Here is a 15,067-nt window from a genome sequence, read left to right as displayed (position 1 = left end):
AAGCTATCAATTGAGAAAACGATTTGTAATACCGCTTTTCATAGCCGACAGTAAAGTTTTCCAATTTTAGATAATAAAATGTATACTCGTGGAAAGAAGTCAAAGATCAGACCGCAAAAACTTAAAAAAAAAAAAAAAAAAAAAAAAAAAAAGGCACACGCATGCGCAGTGGACATCCATATCGCGCGTGGGTGGAAAGCAGTCTTATTTTGTATTTCTTTATAAAAAGCAGAAAATAGCATTGTTTAAGAGTATATGTTATGACTAAGCAATGAAAAAGTGAGGTTACCTTAAAAAAAATGTCATCTGTGGAAAGCGGACTCTTATTTTCTCGTTTTCAAAATAGTTAATGAGTTAGTTTTATGGTCAGCAGCATGACATAACAACAAGCATTTCTTAAAGATTGTTGAATGTTTATTGAGACACCACAATCGTTGTAATAAAATATGCAAAAATAAAAATTAAAGTCATTATATCATAAAATAGGACATATGTAAAAAATAAGAATGTGTTAGAAGTATCACAGATGGCAGTGATGTGCAAAAAACATGACCAATACTGGACAAAGTACAAAAACACAATTCTCACCATACAAACTAGATATGTTAATGTAAATAAATAGTAAAACAATAGATCCCTGCGACGCCCTATTTCACGCTATTTCATCTCAACACAAACATCTTCACAGACTAAAGAATTACGGGCTTTCTAATGTTTTAATTACAAAAAAAATGGCAATGTTTTTTAGCCCATACTGAAATGTTAAAGACTTGGTCCTTTCTTTTACATCCAAATATGATTGTACAAGTATTTTGGTCATCTTCTCAAATATAAATATAAGTCAATATTTAGTATCAAAACTAAGGCAGGTTTCTGTATTCTGTAAGTTACTATTATAAGGGTATTTTTTTTAATATAGGTTAAAGATGCATTGTGTAACTTTTCTCCATAGAGATGTTATTGTTTTCTCTGGAATGTTTCACAGTATGGTATTAAACCTTTCTATCACCATGGAGACCAAACCAGACCAAGTTACAGGTCAGATCTGTGGATTGGCAACCACACTCACAGTCAGAATGTCTGTTTTTCTAGGTATTTTTGAGCTATAAAACTACCTGTAATTGAATAAATGTAAGGTAGACCTGTTTAATGTCACATTGTGGAACATTCTAGGCAGAGCATTGACATATCCATAGAAACAAGCAAAAAAAAAAGTTACATAGTGCACCTTTAACATCTGATAAACTGTCGAATGAAACATTTTAAAAGTGTCTATGTGCAATTTCGACTCTGCTAGTTTGTTTTTTAAATAGCTTTGACATCGATTAGGTGGGATTGCTGTGTTCCTTGTCTTAAAGTCTTTATTCCTTGCAGTTTTCGTCCATGGAGGGTGAAGCGTGACCAGGCAGTGAGCTGGAGAATGGCACAGGTGATAGGCACAAATACCAACATGTAAAAACAGCCAATCCGCAGAGGGGGCGTCCCGGGAGCGGAGGCAACTTCAGGCAATGAGACCACCGAGTCCTGCTCAGGATGCCTCTGGAAAATGTCATAACCTGGAACGAAAAGGTAAATTCATATTAAAAGCTGCATTGTGTAACATTTCTAGTGGAGGGTCTGCCAATTGATGTCTCCATGGAAATGTTACTGCCTTGTCTAGAATGTTCTACAGTATTGCTTAAACTTAGCATCCGTCACAAGAGCGATAAGCAGGCTACAGATTACGCTACATTACGATTCAGATCTGTGGAGAGATGCCCATATTCACAGAAGAAATTATTGTATTTTTGAGGAACAGCCATACATAGAACTGCATAAATGCTAGATGGATATGGTTAATGGAACATTTCAGGCTAAACAATAAGTAAAACTTCTTTAGGGAAGTGGCACTAAATCAGTCTATGTTTACTACGAGTTACTTTTATTTTCACTCAAAAGGTAGGGCACCGATCATGTTGTTCCTCTTCATGGAAATGTTAACTTAAAGGCAAAAGATTTATATAATCTAAAGAGAAACTTGAGCTTATTAACCGGTAAAAGTCTAAGTGTGACACCCCTTTCTCAGTCTCAGGTTTCAACTCCTCCTCCTTTTTCAAAGAGCTACAGTCTGGAACGAGGATAAAATGACAACAGCTGCAAAAGTAGAGATAGTAACAACAATAGTAAGAATATTGTTGTAGTTTAAAGAGTCTTAAGAAATATATAAAGTAGGCCTTCTATATCAATTGTGTACTTTCAACTATACCTTAGACCAAGTGCTTTGTTGATAATCCTACTTCTGTTTCTGCTTAAAAGATGCACTATGTTACTTCTCCACCTGCTTGTCTCGATGGAGGTGTTATTCCTGCCTGTAATTAAACTTGTAGATCTTGCACTTCTTCAGTCAAATGTATTTTTAAAAGATAAAGACATAAGACAACTTGTTACTTTCCTAACACATAATTTATCGTAAAAACATCACTTGGAATAGAATGCATCACTATATGTAACTAAGACGACTCTCCAACTGTTCAAAACCTATATGCATCTCTTGTTTATGATTTCAACCTTTGCAGTTTCATTTTCTTCACTATTAGTTCGGCTCAGAGCGTAACTTTTCTGATGGAGGAAGGTAAGTCACATGGTTGTCTCTATGTAGATTTCTACCTGGTCTAGAATGCTTCAATGTATTGCATTAAATGTAGATAAGAAGGTGTCATTATCAGGTCAAGTCGCAGGTCAGATCTGTGAAGAGATGACCCTGCTCACAAAATAAACAATAACTGTGGAACATTCTAAACAATAACATCTCCAAGGATCCAAGCCGGTGTCCTACCTTACACCACAAAGGTTACGCAATCCACGTTTAATGTTACACAACAGATCAATGCTACAGCCTTATCGCCGCCACAAGGACACTGTCAGCATGTGTCAGTTTCTATATTTGTACCTGTGTAAACACAAAGCAGCCAGGTGCCAATAAGAGGAGCGAAAGTCTGTCCGGGTTTGGTCAACAGCGCCACCATCCCAAAGAGGAGCGCGGAGGTGGCCTGCTGCCGTCTGTGGAGAACAAAGTCTTCATCTACAAGATCGGAGATGACCAGCTTCAACAGTTTACAGGTTCCCTCTGTAAACACGCGATTACTGCGGGGAAGATAATAAAAAGAAAAGAGACAATATTATGTAGTAGATAAACCTATGTCATGTCAGTCATTATTTCATTTTTGCACTGTTTCCCCTTACGACCTCTCGTATGCAGCTGAGATATATTTGTATTACTATATTTAAATATTTTTTACTAGTATACGTACATTTATGTTGCATTTTCCTACTTAGAGTTATTTATACCATTAATACTTTTCCTTGGTGTTGTTATAATAAAATGATGTGTGAGCTACTGTGTCCATATAATTTCCTTTGTGGATCAATAAAGTTTGTCTATAACATCTAACAAAAACTAAGCCAACTTACACTAAAATGTGAGCTTTCAGGGTGCGTTCACACTTGTAGAAACACCACATTAAAATGAGAACTGAACTGACTAAGCCCGGACTAATTAAACAGAATTAAACTGGCTCAAACAAGTACATGTATGAACGCACCTTGAAACATCACATGACAGAAACAGTTGATATTAAAGTGGCTTTTAGGTTGAAGAAGTGATTCAGTTTTCTTTTGTGGACAAAAGTAAACCTACAGTCTGACTAACACAGGTCTTAACCATGTCATGTTGCAGGGCTCAACCAGGTTCTAACCATATTGTCGTCGATACTTAAGAGCTGAATAAAAACAGATCTAAAACAAGGATCAACCAAGATTTAGGACTTAAACGGCAAAAAACTATTGAGAACAACATAGAGAAGGCTTGGGTCCCAAACATAGTTTCTGTACAATAACTTGAAAACCAAATTCAAGGATTCATTTTGATGAACACAAGAACCTCTTTAAGACCATGAGAGGAAATTACAAATTAAACCAGGCTTTAAAAACAGCTATAAAAACATTTGCTTTGTTAATATTACACCATAAAAAGCAACTGAGTCTAGAATGTGAAGAAATACAACTGCACATTCAGACACCGCTAACAGAAAAATCAAATCATAATTTGTGTAATTTCCTATAATTTGACACTTGTGGTGGAGGCTTTTGAAAAACAAGGGGAGGTAGATTAGTAATTGTTACCTTTTCAAGCATAATCATCCTTACACAAAGTAGGTCTAAGCAGTATTTTGTATATTACGTGAATCTGAAACAATTTAAATGAGAGAGAAGTGCTTTGATTTGTGGGTTAATCCTGTCGTGATTGTTGTAAAAAGTAAATATTTTGATGAGGTGGTGATCATGTAGAACAGGTTAATATGAACACTTTAAGACCAAAATGACGAGGCTCACTACTACTGCAGTTACAGAAAGAGGTGACAGTTTTTCAATGCTAAGTGAATTACAACCAGATTCGATGGAGCCAGGAGTGCCCCCATGCTCACTTCCTATTTGGAACGTGGTGGCTAGGCTAAATCCATTTATATATACAGTCTATGGTGCTGGTGTATGCATATTTTCATACCTAGCAATAAAGATGCAGAGCAGGTATATGTGGTCAGCCCCTGCTAGTAGCATAGCCAGGCTAAGTCCCAGTTTGAGCATAAACAGCCAGCGAATAACCTGGTAAACCCCATAGCGCTGGCACAGTGTCAGGAAATACAAGTTGTTCAGATGAGGGGCAATGTAAGAGATGCCTGCAAAAGGAGCAAATAAACGCACAGAGCAATAAGCGTAGGGTAAAATAATAAGAACATGCAACATTCAGGGTTAAGTTAAGCAAACGTACATGGTACATTTGCTTACGATAGGCTAAAAAACTAGTCATGATTACACAAAATTGATTCTTGTGAGCTTTAAGCCATGTTATAATGTTCTTACCTCATCAAAAACATACAGACATGGAGTTGTGTTTTGTTTCATTCACACGGAGTAAGCCTTTACTATTAGTCTGTCTACTTATCTAAAGTTCAAAAATCTGTTTCACTATGTAGTTTTCAAATCAACAGCTACCTTTTCCCTTTTGGTCAGTAGAGATGGTCTATTCCAGGGCTAAAATTGTCTAAATGATCCTAGTGAAGGTGTATAGAATAGAGCCCTGCAGACCTGAGGGACCTGACGCAAAACAGTGCTGCGCGAGACAAATTTTTAAAGCTCACTGCAGGCGGGAGTGAGACTGCACAACGAGGGAGTAGGCGGGAGGGATGATAAAACTGCAGTCCTGCAAACTAAATATGAGTGTAAAGTGGATATTTTATTTGGCATTAATAAAAACATTTTAAGCAGCAGACGTCCCCCCTCCCTTACGCCGCGCAGAGAGCCCACCTTCCCGTACGCCGCGCGGAGAGCCCACCCATCCGTACGCCGCGTGGACAGTCCTCCTCGTCCCGTACGTCGCGCGGGCTATGCCACTAAACCAGAACTAAACCAGAACTAAACCAGAACTAAACCAGGACTAAACCAGGACTAAACCAGGACTAAACCAGGACTAAACCAGGACTAAACCAGGACTAAACCAGGGCTAAACCAGGGCTAAAACCAGGGCTAAAACCAGGGTTAAACCAGGGTTAAAACCAGGACTAACCCACTGTGCCTCCCCCCATATGCAGCCCAATTTCTTTCGCTTCTCTGTGTTTTATACAGCTTAAGAAAGCAAAGGTTCCCATCCTACGGGACGTGCGGGCGGGTGCAGGACAAAATATCACAGATGCGGGCGGGAGTGGGACTGAAAATTACCATTTTTTGCGGGAGCGGGAATCCACAGTGCAGGAGTGGGACTGAAAAATCTGTCCCGTGCAGACCTCTAGTATTGAGTTTAAAAACACAGAGGAGCACTTCCTGTATTGCCACGTGACATCACAAGTTGAGTGTTTTCTGTTTGGGATAAGAAATCAGCCTAAATTTGCAGAGTTTGTGTGTTGAAGATGTGTGAATGAAACAAAACACAACTCAAGGTCTGTTTATGATGAGGACAACATTATAATATAGATCAGAAAATTGCGTAATCAATAGAACGTAAACCTGGATCAAACTATGACTGCATGGATATGACATTGAGCTTTGGCTAAAATATTTAACTTTTCAGCCAACTTAGGTTTCAATTAAGCCAATTTAATTATAATTTAATTTAAGCAATTTCTCAATGTACATTTGCTTAAAAATGTGCACCTTGAAATAAAAGCATGTAGGGTTCATGTAATGGATTATGGCTCCTATTGACTTCACTTGCACTAAAATTGACATACTTCTCCATTACATTTTCACATAATGAGGCCCATAAAGTTCCCTAAAAATGTAAACTATCTCGTGCAGAGAAGATTGTAACTTGTTTTTAGGGAACTTTAGGGGCTTCATAAAAATGTGACTCAAGTTGTAACAATTTTTATCTGATCTTACCGAGCAGTATTGAACCTGTCGAGGCAGAAATATTATCAGATAAAAGGTGCTCCAAGAAGAGGGGGAAGAAATTACTGTTAAAATGGCAGTGAAAAACCTGGAAAAGAGGAAATATACACATTGTTAATTTGTCAAGCATTTTTTGATTAATAATACAAACAAAAATTACCTGAATAAGGTTCATTGACACAAACCATAAAAAGTTTTTGTGTCTGGAAAGCTGCCTCAGGTATTGCCCCACAGTGACAGGTTTCTCTGGCTGGTTATGGGGAGAATTCACACTTAACCTGGGAGACAAAATAAAGAATTTAAACACAAAAGTTAAAAGGTGCAGGATGTAATTTTTGGGCTGCAGGTCTGTCACCTGCCTTTTTATATTGATATGTCATTGCTCTGCCAAGAATGTTTCACAGTAACAACTGTACCTTACATTTATTCAATTACAGGTGGTTTTATAGTTCAAAAATGCCTAGAAAAAACAGGCGTTCGGACTTTGAGCAGGGTAGTCTCTCCACAGATCTAACCTGTAACTTGCTCTGGTTTGGTTCCTCCATTATGATTCAAATGTTTAATATCACACTGTGAAACATTCTAGACAAAGCAATAACGTCTCCATGGAGAAAAGCGTTTGATAGACCCTCCACCAACAAAGTTACACAATGCACCTTTAGAGCAACAAAATAATATAAATACAGAAAATGTAACGCACTCATTTAGTGTTTGGGTCTCATCTTGTCTTGGTCGGATTTCATTTTGAAAACGGTGACGCAACAATCGGGACACAAAGAAAAATCCCAGCACAGAAAATGTTGCCAAGGCCACACAAAACAGTCTGAAAGAGTAGAAGTCTTCTTTGTCCCAGAATGAATAGGAGAGAAACACAGAAATTGACCCGAGCGCGCTGAAGACGGAGCAGTGGAAGTTGAGTCTATTCCGGTCGGAGGCGGACACGGCCAGATCGGCTAAGAGGGCGCTGTGATGGAGGTCAACCATGGTGAGGAAGCCGTCGTAAAGGCACAAGCACAGCAAGAACTGGAGACCGGGTCGGGCCCACGCCACCCAGAACGCCAAGAAGGACAGAGCGAAGAGGGGGCCATTTCTGGAGAGGGCTTTGAGGCGCTTTAAAACGACTTCTGGGGATGTTATCTGAGAGCCTGACCTGTGGAAGGGAAATATGTGCATTAATAAATAACAATAACTTTATTTAAAGATGAGATCAAAACAACTCAACAGTGGATTGGGACTGTTCATTTTACTAATATATAAGTTTATAAGTTCTCCACAGTTTTTTTGTTTTTAGTTTTTCTTGCCAAGGAGGGTCTAAAGATGGGGGGCACCCTGGGACAGTCCTCCATTTACTTGATTAATCTGTTTTTCTGTTGTTGGCCCATGACTGCGTCATAGTTTGATTTTCTAACTTACAATTTTTACAATTTTGTCAAGCCTTGGCGCAATTGCTGTTCCGATGGCTATATAAAAAAAAAAAAAGTTGAATCAAACTTAGACTAAGACTGATCTGCAATGCTGTAAAGAATTACTATAAAAACATAATTGTATTTAAATATTTAAAACACTGGGATACGTGTTCAATGTTGAGCTAAATGAGATAAAGATTTTCCAACTCAGACAGCAATGAACTAAAGGTATGTGAGCTATGCAGGTTCACACAACAGAAAATATGTCTTCATTTCTTTTTCTTCACTGTACGCACAATATTTGAATAATATTATGACAACTGGATGTGAGCAGTTTTGTTTACTAAACATCATAAGACAGTCTAAATTTAAATAAGAAGAAGAAGAAAAAAAACTATAAATAAATAGTTTAAATACTTACTGGGGAGAGCTGAGGAAGGAGTGGTCACTCAACCAGCCAAAGAGCGGGTCATTTACACTGTTCCATATTAAGAAAATCGCCTGAAAAACAAAAAAAAAATCTAAGTTAGTAACCTTTGCTTTTGTATAACTTTAGTGCTGCTTATAAGACATACTCTACAAAGACAGTTTTTTTTAAATTCATTCACATGGTGCATGTACAGTCATTTCACTACAAATTATTACTGCACTGCACATACACGGTCATGGTTCAGGTCTGTGGACAATTTTGGGCTCGCATTTTATATTTATTTTTCCACTGGTCATGAGCTATTCTGCCATACGCTGGAGGCCAAACCGGTTTTACCTCCACTAATGTAAACAAATACAAGCCCTACTGTTATTGTAACTTTGTGTTTGTATAGATAATGTTAAAATGTACCCCTGTACAGATATATTGTAAAGCTGCTCTTGAGTCAAAACATGTCTACTGCTTGCTGTCTGTTTCCAATTAAATTACCAGTCAAAAGTTTGGAGTCAGTTTTTCATGTATGGTTCTTGTTTATTCCCATGATTATATTACATATTTACATTGCAGATTCTCAGTGAAGGCATCAAAACTATGAATGACATGTATGGAATGTAGTAAACAAAAAACAAACGCAAAACTTTTAGATTTTAGAACTTTAAACATAGCCACCCTTTGCTTTGATCACTACTCTGCACTTTCAGCATTTCCTGACCCTGTGAAAACCAATTAAAACCATTTTAGGAACTTCATCAAAGGGGGGGTACTTTGAGGAATATGATTATAAAAAGGATAAATAATGCATTTTGTTGAGTTATTTAACTTTTCTTTGCTACATAATTCCATATATCTTGCATCATATATTGAATGTCTTCTGTATGTATCTAAAATGTAGAAAGTAAACATAATGAAAGTGGTAGTGTATAAAGTGTTTTATTGTTAGCCAACTAGTTGTTATCTTTACTGTCATGGCTGGTCTCTGAGAGGTGTGAAATGTGCATGCTCAGAATGCATAAAGTAAGTGAGGAATAACTTTGGACCACTGCAAACTGTTTCAAATGAAGTAGTTCTGCTTACAAGAATGTAAAAATCTGGTACAATGGCCTTAAAGGGACCACACTGCACACATTTTTTATCTATTATGATGTTGTTTCCTCATTAAAAACAAACTCAGAGTTTTGTTTTGTTTCTCGCACATGTTTAACAAATAAATCCTGCATATTTACACTAAGTTCTTCTCTCAAAGAGGAAACAATCTGTGATGCCAAGTGCTATGACAGGAAGTGCTCCACTGTGGTTTTAAACTCTACACACCTTCTGGAGAAGTAGACAGAGTAATAATAAAAGGGTTACATAAACGTATGTGAATGAAACAGAGCACAAATCTTGTTATGTTTTAGACCAAGTAACAACATTATAACAAGACTAAAAACTCACAAGAGTCTGTTTTTATTTAAACTTCCTATATTTTGCTAAACTAAGTGGATAAATAAAGATATGCTTACCTCTCCCACCCAGAAGGACACTTTATCAATCTTGTAGACTGATACAAAAGTCTCCACGTAGTACAATAGAAAAACATTGTGCAGTATAGAGATGAACAGGGCCAAAGAGCCATACAGCACTGAAGTAGAGAAAACTCCTGTGAAGAAGCTCCAGAGGCTCCTGCCCATTCTTCTTTCCGTCTCTTCACTCCCTGGTTTCTCTGAGCCACAGTGAAACCATCTCAACACCAGCACAATCGCCACTTCATAACCTGACAAAACAAATTAGGACAATTTAACATCAAGAACAACTGATCCTTTGCAGCAGATATCATCACCAGTCCTTTGCGTGACACTATCTGGAGGTTCTACTCAGTTTGAAGCTCTATTACTCCATTTAGAGTTAAATTTGAGCTTTGTTTTAACACAATCTGGTCATAAAGAATTGACTCAGTTGGAAGTACAACAGGTCACCTGCTTTGTGTGCAAATCAGCAAATCTTTCACACATCAAATTACAGTCACAAGTTAGGTAGCATTAGCCAACAGTTTTAGTCACTCTCACCCTTTTTGTTGGAAATCAAACCCCTAAATGTATTAATCACATTTTGTATTGTTTCTAGAGTTTTCAGACAATCTAAAAGTTCATTTTATTATGTTTTAAAGTGTCCATGTGCTAGTTCTGATGGCATGAGGTGTTTCTTTGACATGGTAGAAGTAAAATGATCCTGAATTTCAAGTCACAGAAGTTCAAACGACGGTGAAAAGTGAAACCAGGGAAAAAATAAGAAGCACAACTAAATTAAACACAATAATAATAGAATGATAGATATTTGTTGATATTAAAACATTACAATATGGTTGTGTTCACACTCCTGACTTCATCTTAATTTAGTTTGGAGGTGAACCAGGTTTTGTTCTAGTCCAATCCTTAATTAAGTTCAAGTTAAGTTTAATTCCTGGTTTAGTTCTGGGTTAAGTCACAAATAATTTGAATGCAGTGCGTACGTAAGTGTGAACAATGACTAAGCAAACCTGTGGTTGGAAAATGTTCAACACATATTTCAGTAATCACAAACAATTATCAGTCACAACAATATAAATACTTTCATTACCGCCAACCATTTAATCTTGGCCCATTCCCAGGTTGAGTGCTCTAATTTAGAAGGGTACTTTCGAATAACTGAGGTTTCTATTATTTTACTCCTGGTGTCAAAATACAGGATATTAAAAGTGTGGCATAATACAGTGTTAGATATTATTAGATTTTGGGTGTGCGAGAACAAACTAGGACACAAAGCTTTATTAATTTTAAGGTAATTATATCAAATGATCTAGGTGCGTTAGGTTTTATGTCAGATGCACTCCAAGACAACCTTTACTAGTATATATAGTGCATATTTTCTTTTGATAATATGCAAAATTTTAGTATTGTTTAAAATGAACAACAAACTTGCATTATCTTTCAAACAAGAGTATAAAGTGATCTGCAGTGTCTGAGTAATTATATACATTTTTTTGATTCTTTAAAAGGTGCACTATGTAAAACTGAATAGGCTGTTCGTCATCTACTTGCATCTGTGAAAATGTTATTGTGTAATTGTGTAATGTATTTCCAGAGTACAGCTTTAAACTTATCTATCTAGCTTTTATGTCATTACATTTTTTACTGCTCAGGGAATGCCTTGAAAAACATGCATTCTGAGTGTCAGTGGGGCCGCCTCTCCACAGATCTGAGCAGTAACTTGGCCAGCTTATCTCCATGGATATAGAGAGGTTTACTGTAATTCCATACTGAGGCACATTTCCAGACAAAGCAATAACAGCTCCATGGAAACAAGCATATCCTTCACCAGAAAGTTACCTAGTCCACCTCATCTAATACATTTAACAGATGTGTTTTGGCACGTTTCTGTGAACCCCGACACAGTCATAAGATACATTTCCAGTTTTATTAGTTTTGCGCAGTCAGTCTTTGTCTGACTGTAACACTTTGAAGTCACAGCTGTGGCCCTCAAAACAGTAAGTGCCCTTGGGAGGCGAATCCAGAGCATACCAGAGGGGGTTACTTCATAGTTCCCCAAAGCAAAGCCACGTTCAATATGGTGAGCTTAGTCATAAAACTACAGCAACATGCTATGCGGAGGTGCAAAAAGGAGCAAATTATTACTCTTCTACATAATTACCAGGAGAAAATAGCACTATGCCAAGTACTGAGGAAATGCTCAAGTACTATCATGTAGTGGTTTGGATGCAAAAGATGTGATCCATGGATTTAAACTTTTTGTTAGGACAAAAGTTAGGATATTTTTGTTTTAAAATGGAAATTGCTACAGTAATAATCCTTCTTTTATCATTCTTTAACCACTGGATAGTCAGACAGAAAACATATTCAAGTTATTTCATACAAATTAGAAATTAGAAAAAAAAAAGAAAAACTTTTAACTGAGGTACAGGATCTCCTAACAAACATGAAAAAATGCATAGCACACTCAAATGGCCGATGTCCAAAAGCATTTTTTTACTTTTAAATAACGTTTCGGGAAAAAAAGCCTTTGTCAGTTATTTTTCTTGCTTTGGACCGCAGTACGTCAGAGCAGGAAAAGCAACAAAAATATCTGATGAAGGTTTTTTTTTTTTTTTTCCCCCCCGAAACGTTAAATAAATAAATAAAAAACCTTTTGGACATCAGCCATTTGAGTGTGCTATAAATTTTTTCTCTTTTGTCTTGCTGCTGCTTGCATTTGCACCTCTACAAGAATTTTGGTGTGCGTTTTTCTGTTTCTTTTCACATGATCTCCAAATGTCAACCTAAGCTTTTAACTTGCAATTATAAATGAGAGAGAACCAAAAGGAACTAAAATTATACTACGCCATACAAATAAAATCATAATGAGTAAACTGCTATGGAAACTACAGTTAGATAAACACTACCCAAAACTTTAAAACAAAAGTAACTAACTCAGAGTAGCCACTTCAAATGTTTTGATAGCCAACATATAGCTTTGAGATATAGCCCACAGTACTGTGACAATATAGGAAAGAGCATACCACTGTGTACCAGATAGACCTCAAACCTCCTGGGGTGTGACCAGGATCTACAAACAAAGCCCTGTCACATACAAGCGGCTGGTCCTGTGTGTTTTATTTTGGCATAGTTCATCGCAACATTCAGATACTGCACCTAAACAAGTGTGGGAGAGCAGATCGGAGACATCTATATTGGTCAAAGCTGCTTTCTTGGCTTTGGCTGGATGTCAAATGCACCTGTTGTGATCACTCCGTAAGCCAATGCACACCACAAACAAGTAACAGTCTAAAGTGGAATTAAGAAGCAAGAAGCAAGTACAATTTTGAGTTAATGAGAGAAAAAAAATAACCAAAATAGACTGGGCAATTATAATTTTAAACAGACAGAGACAAATCAAGTAGTACAAATGTTCCTACACATTAGAATATGCGAAAATGCAATCACTTTTGGAATTCCCAATTATAACTTACTTAGAATATGTTGAATTTCTAAAGAATAGTAAGTTCCTGCTTGAGAATCTACACACGAGTGAAAAATTAACCAGGATGGTGAGAAAGGGGAAGGGGACCAGTGGAGATAGCGGTTTTCCTGTTAGTAGTCAATAAGTTACCTTCTCAAAAAGCGTATAGTCCCATTATGAACTAAAATCAACAATAACACGGTTATATTTTGCTTTGTAGAAGTTAGCAGCTCCTAGCGTTAGCCAGCATTAGTGATCGCTTCAGATCCATGGATCGTTTACGTTTACGAGATAGCTTCTTATCAATTGAAAGCGCATCTACCAAATGACTCGGATTCCATCGACATCTCTGTATTTTAACCATATTATTGTTACATACCGTGAAAATCTACCGTTTTCCGGAGTACGAGGTCGTGTTGGTCTCGCAGTGGGAAGCTAACTTGTTGGATCCGCGAGTGAAACAGCGGCGTCTGGGTTTAGGAGCAAGTCCACGTCACGAGCCGCACGCTGACGTACGAGTCTCGTTTGAGACGGATTTTCTACAGATTTACAGTAATATCGCGAGAGGGCGACATCTGCCGAACATTTACTGTAAATTAAACAATAAATACATTAAATTAATGTATAAAAAATAAAAAATATATATAAAATATAAGATGATAAGATGATTGAATAAAAATAAATAAAGGGTGACATCTGCCGAGTACTTATTGTAAATTTAATAATAATAATAAATACATTAAATCAATACATATAGAAAAAAAATAATTAAAATGTAATAAGAAATAATTATGAAAATAAAATAAAGTAAATAAATAAAGAGCAACATCTACATACCGAGTACCGAGTATAATAAATAAGTAAATAAATAAATAATAATTAAAAGAAAAAGAGAAATTAATAGAAATAAACTAAGGGCGACATCTGTCGAGTATTTACTGTAAATAAAATAATAATATTAAATACATTAAATGAATGAATAAAAAAATAATAAAATAAATTAAAGTCAATACATAAATACATAAAATAGATAAATTAATAAAAATATAAAACAAATACATTAATTAAAAATAATCAAAATACAACATCTATCAAGTACTTATTGAATTAAAATTGGTATCAAAACTAAAATAAACAGAAGAGACTTGGAGAGCGAGTGCCTAATTCAATAATAAATTAAGCAATAATTTATGACATACAAATATTATTACTTGAGACCAACATGTACATATATATTCTTTTATATACAGTCTATACTTAGAACAAACTAAGATCATCCATCAGTTTGAAATGTACAGAAGTGTAATTGAAGATTCTGGGCCCTGGGCACAAACTGTCTTGGTACAGTACAACATGTTCTCTGATGATGAATTCACATTACACTTTTGGAGGGCCTCTTTCCTGAACTGGGCCCTGTGTGAAAAGTCAATTTGGACATGGTGAGGTTTTGTGACAGTAGCTCACAGCTTATGTTTGATAGAGGTACACACTTACCTTTGCAGTTTGATCCTTGCCATTGTGTCTGTCCCAAAGAAGGAAACATTTTACCCACATTCCCACTATACATTGGCTGGTTGACGAGTGAGCATATTTAAATTATTAAATATTGTTTTACATAAAAATAAATAAATAAATAAACAGATCTATTGAAGTAAAGGGGGTTCAAGTCATTCAGCATAAGACATGTTATTACAAGGGCTGTGTTTATTAGGCTAAATAAATAAATAAATTCAATTTGCATAAAAATTCTATTCCTAGTCCTTTCAAATCCCATTGTATTCAATAGGGGGCACTATTGCCTCACTGAGAATTTAAGTTCAATCCGTCAACCTACAAT

General features: G+C 36.4%; 1 protein-coding gene across 1 annotated transcript; it reads right to left on the bottom strand.

Moving 5' to 3' along the window:
* Window positions 1–392: 392 nt before the first annotated feature.
* Window positions 393–13,747, bottom strand: mfsd13a (major facilitator superfamily domain containing 13A). The gene is made up of 9 exons (XM_020918214.2): window positions 13,610–13,747; window positions 9,762–10,012; window positions 8,251–8,330; window positions 7,124–7,573; window positions 6,584–6,701; window positions 6,415–6,511; window positions 4,544–4,715; window positions 2,930–3,123; window positions 393–1,556 (listed from the first exon to the last, which is right to left on the bottom strand). The coding sequence occupies exons 2-9, from the start codon at window positions 9,927–9,929 to the stop codon at window positions 1,306–1,308; spliced, it is 1,530 nt and encodes a 509-aa protein (XP_020773873.2). The 5' UTR covers window positions 9,930–10,012; window positions 13,610–13,747; the 3' UTR covers window positions 393–1,305.
* Between the last annotated feature and the right edge of the window lie 1,320 nt (window positions 13,748–15,067).

This window comes from Boleophthalmus pectinirostris, unplaced genomic scaffold, assembly GCF_026225935.1.
Source record: "Boleophthalmus pectinirostris isolate CB_2022bp ecotype Guang Dong unplaced genomic scaffold, ASM2622593v1 HiC_scaffold_14, whole genome shotgun sequence".
NCBI lineage: Eukaryota > Metazoa > Chordata > Actinopteri > Gobiiformes > Gobiidae > Boleophthalmus > Boleophthalmus pectinirostris.
This window is presented reverse-complemented; position numbering and strand designations above follow the sequence as displayed.

What these genes read in the sequence shown, in the direction of transcription:
- mfsd13a (XM_020918214.2), bottom strand. Translation starts at nt 9,929, where the DNA reads ATGGGCAGGAGCCTCTGGAGCTTCTTCACAGGAGTTTTCTCTACTTCA. An exon ending in TGTCCTTCTGGGTGGGAGAG is followed by an intron (nt 8,331 to 9,761) that starts GTAAGCATATCT and finishes TTTGTTTTTCAG; the next exon opens with GCGATTTTCTTAATATGGAA. An exon ending in TGTCAATGAACCTTATTCAG is followed by an intron (nt 6,512 to 6,583) that starts GTAATTTTTGTT and finishes CCTCTTTTCCAG; the next exon opens with GTTTTTCACTGCCATTTTAA.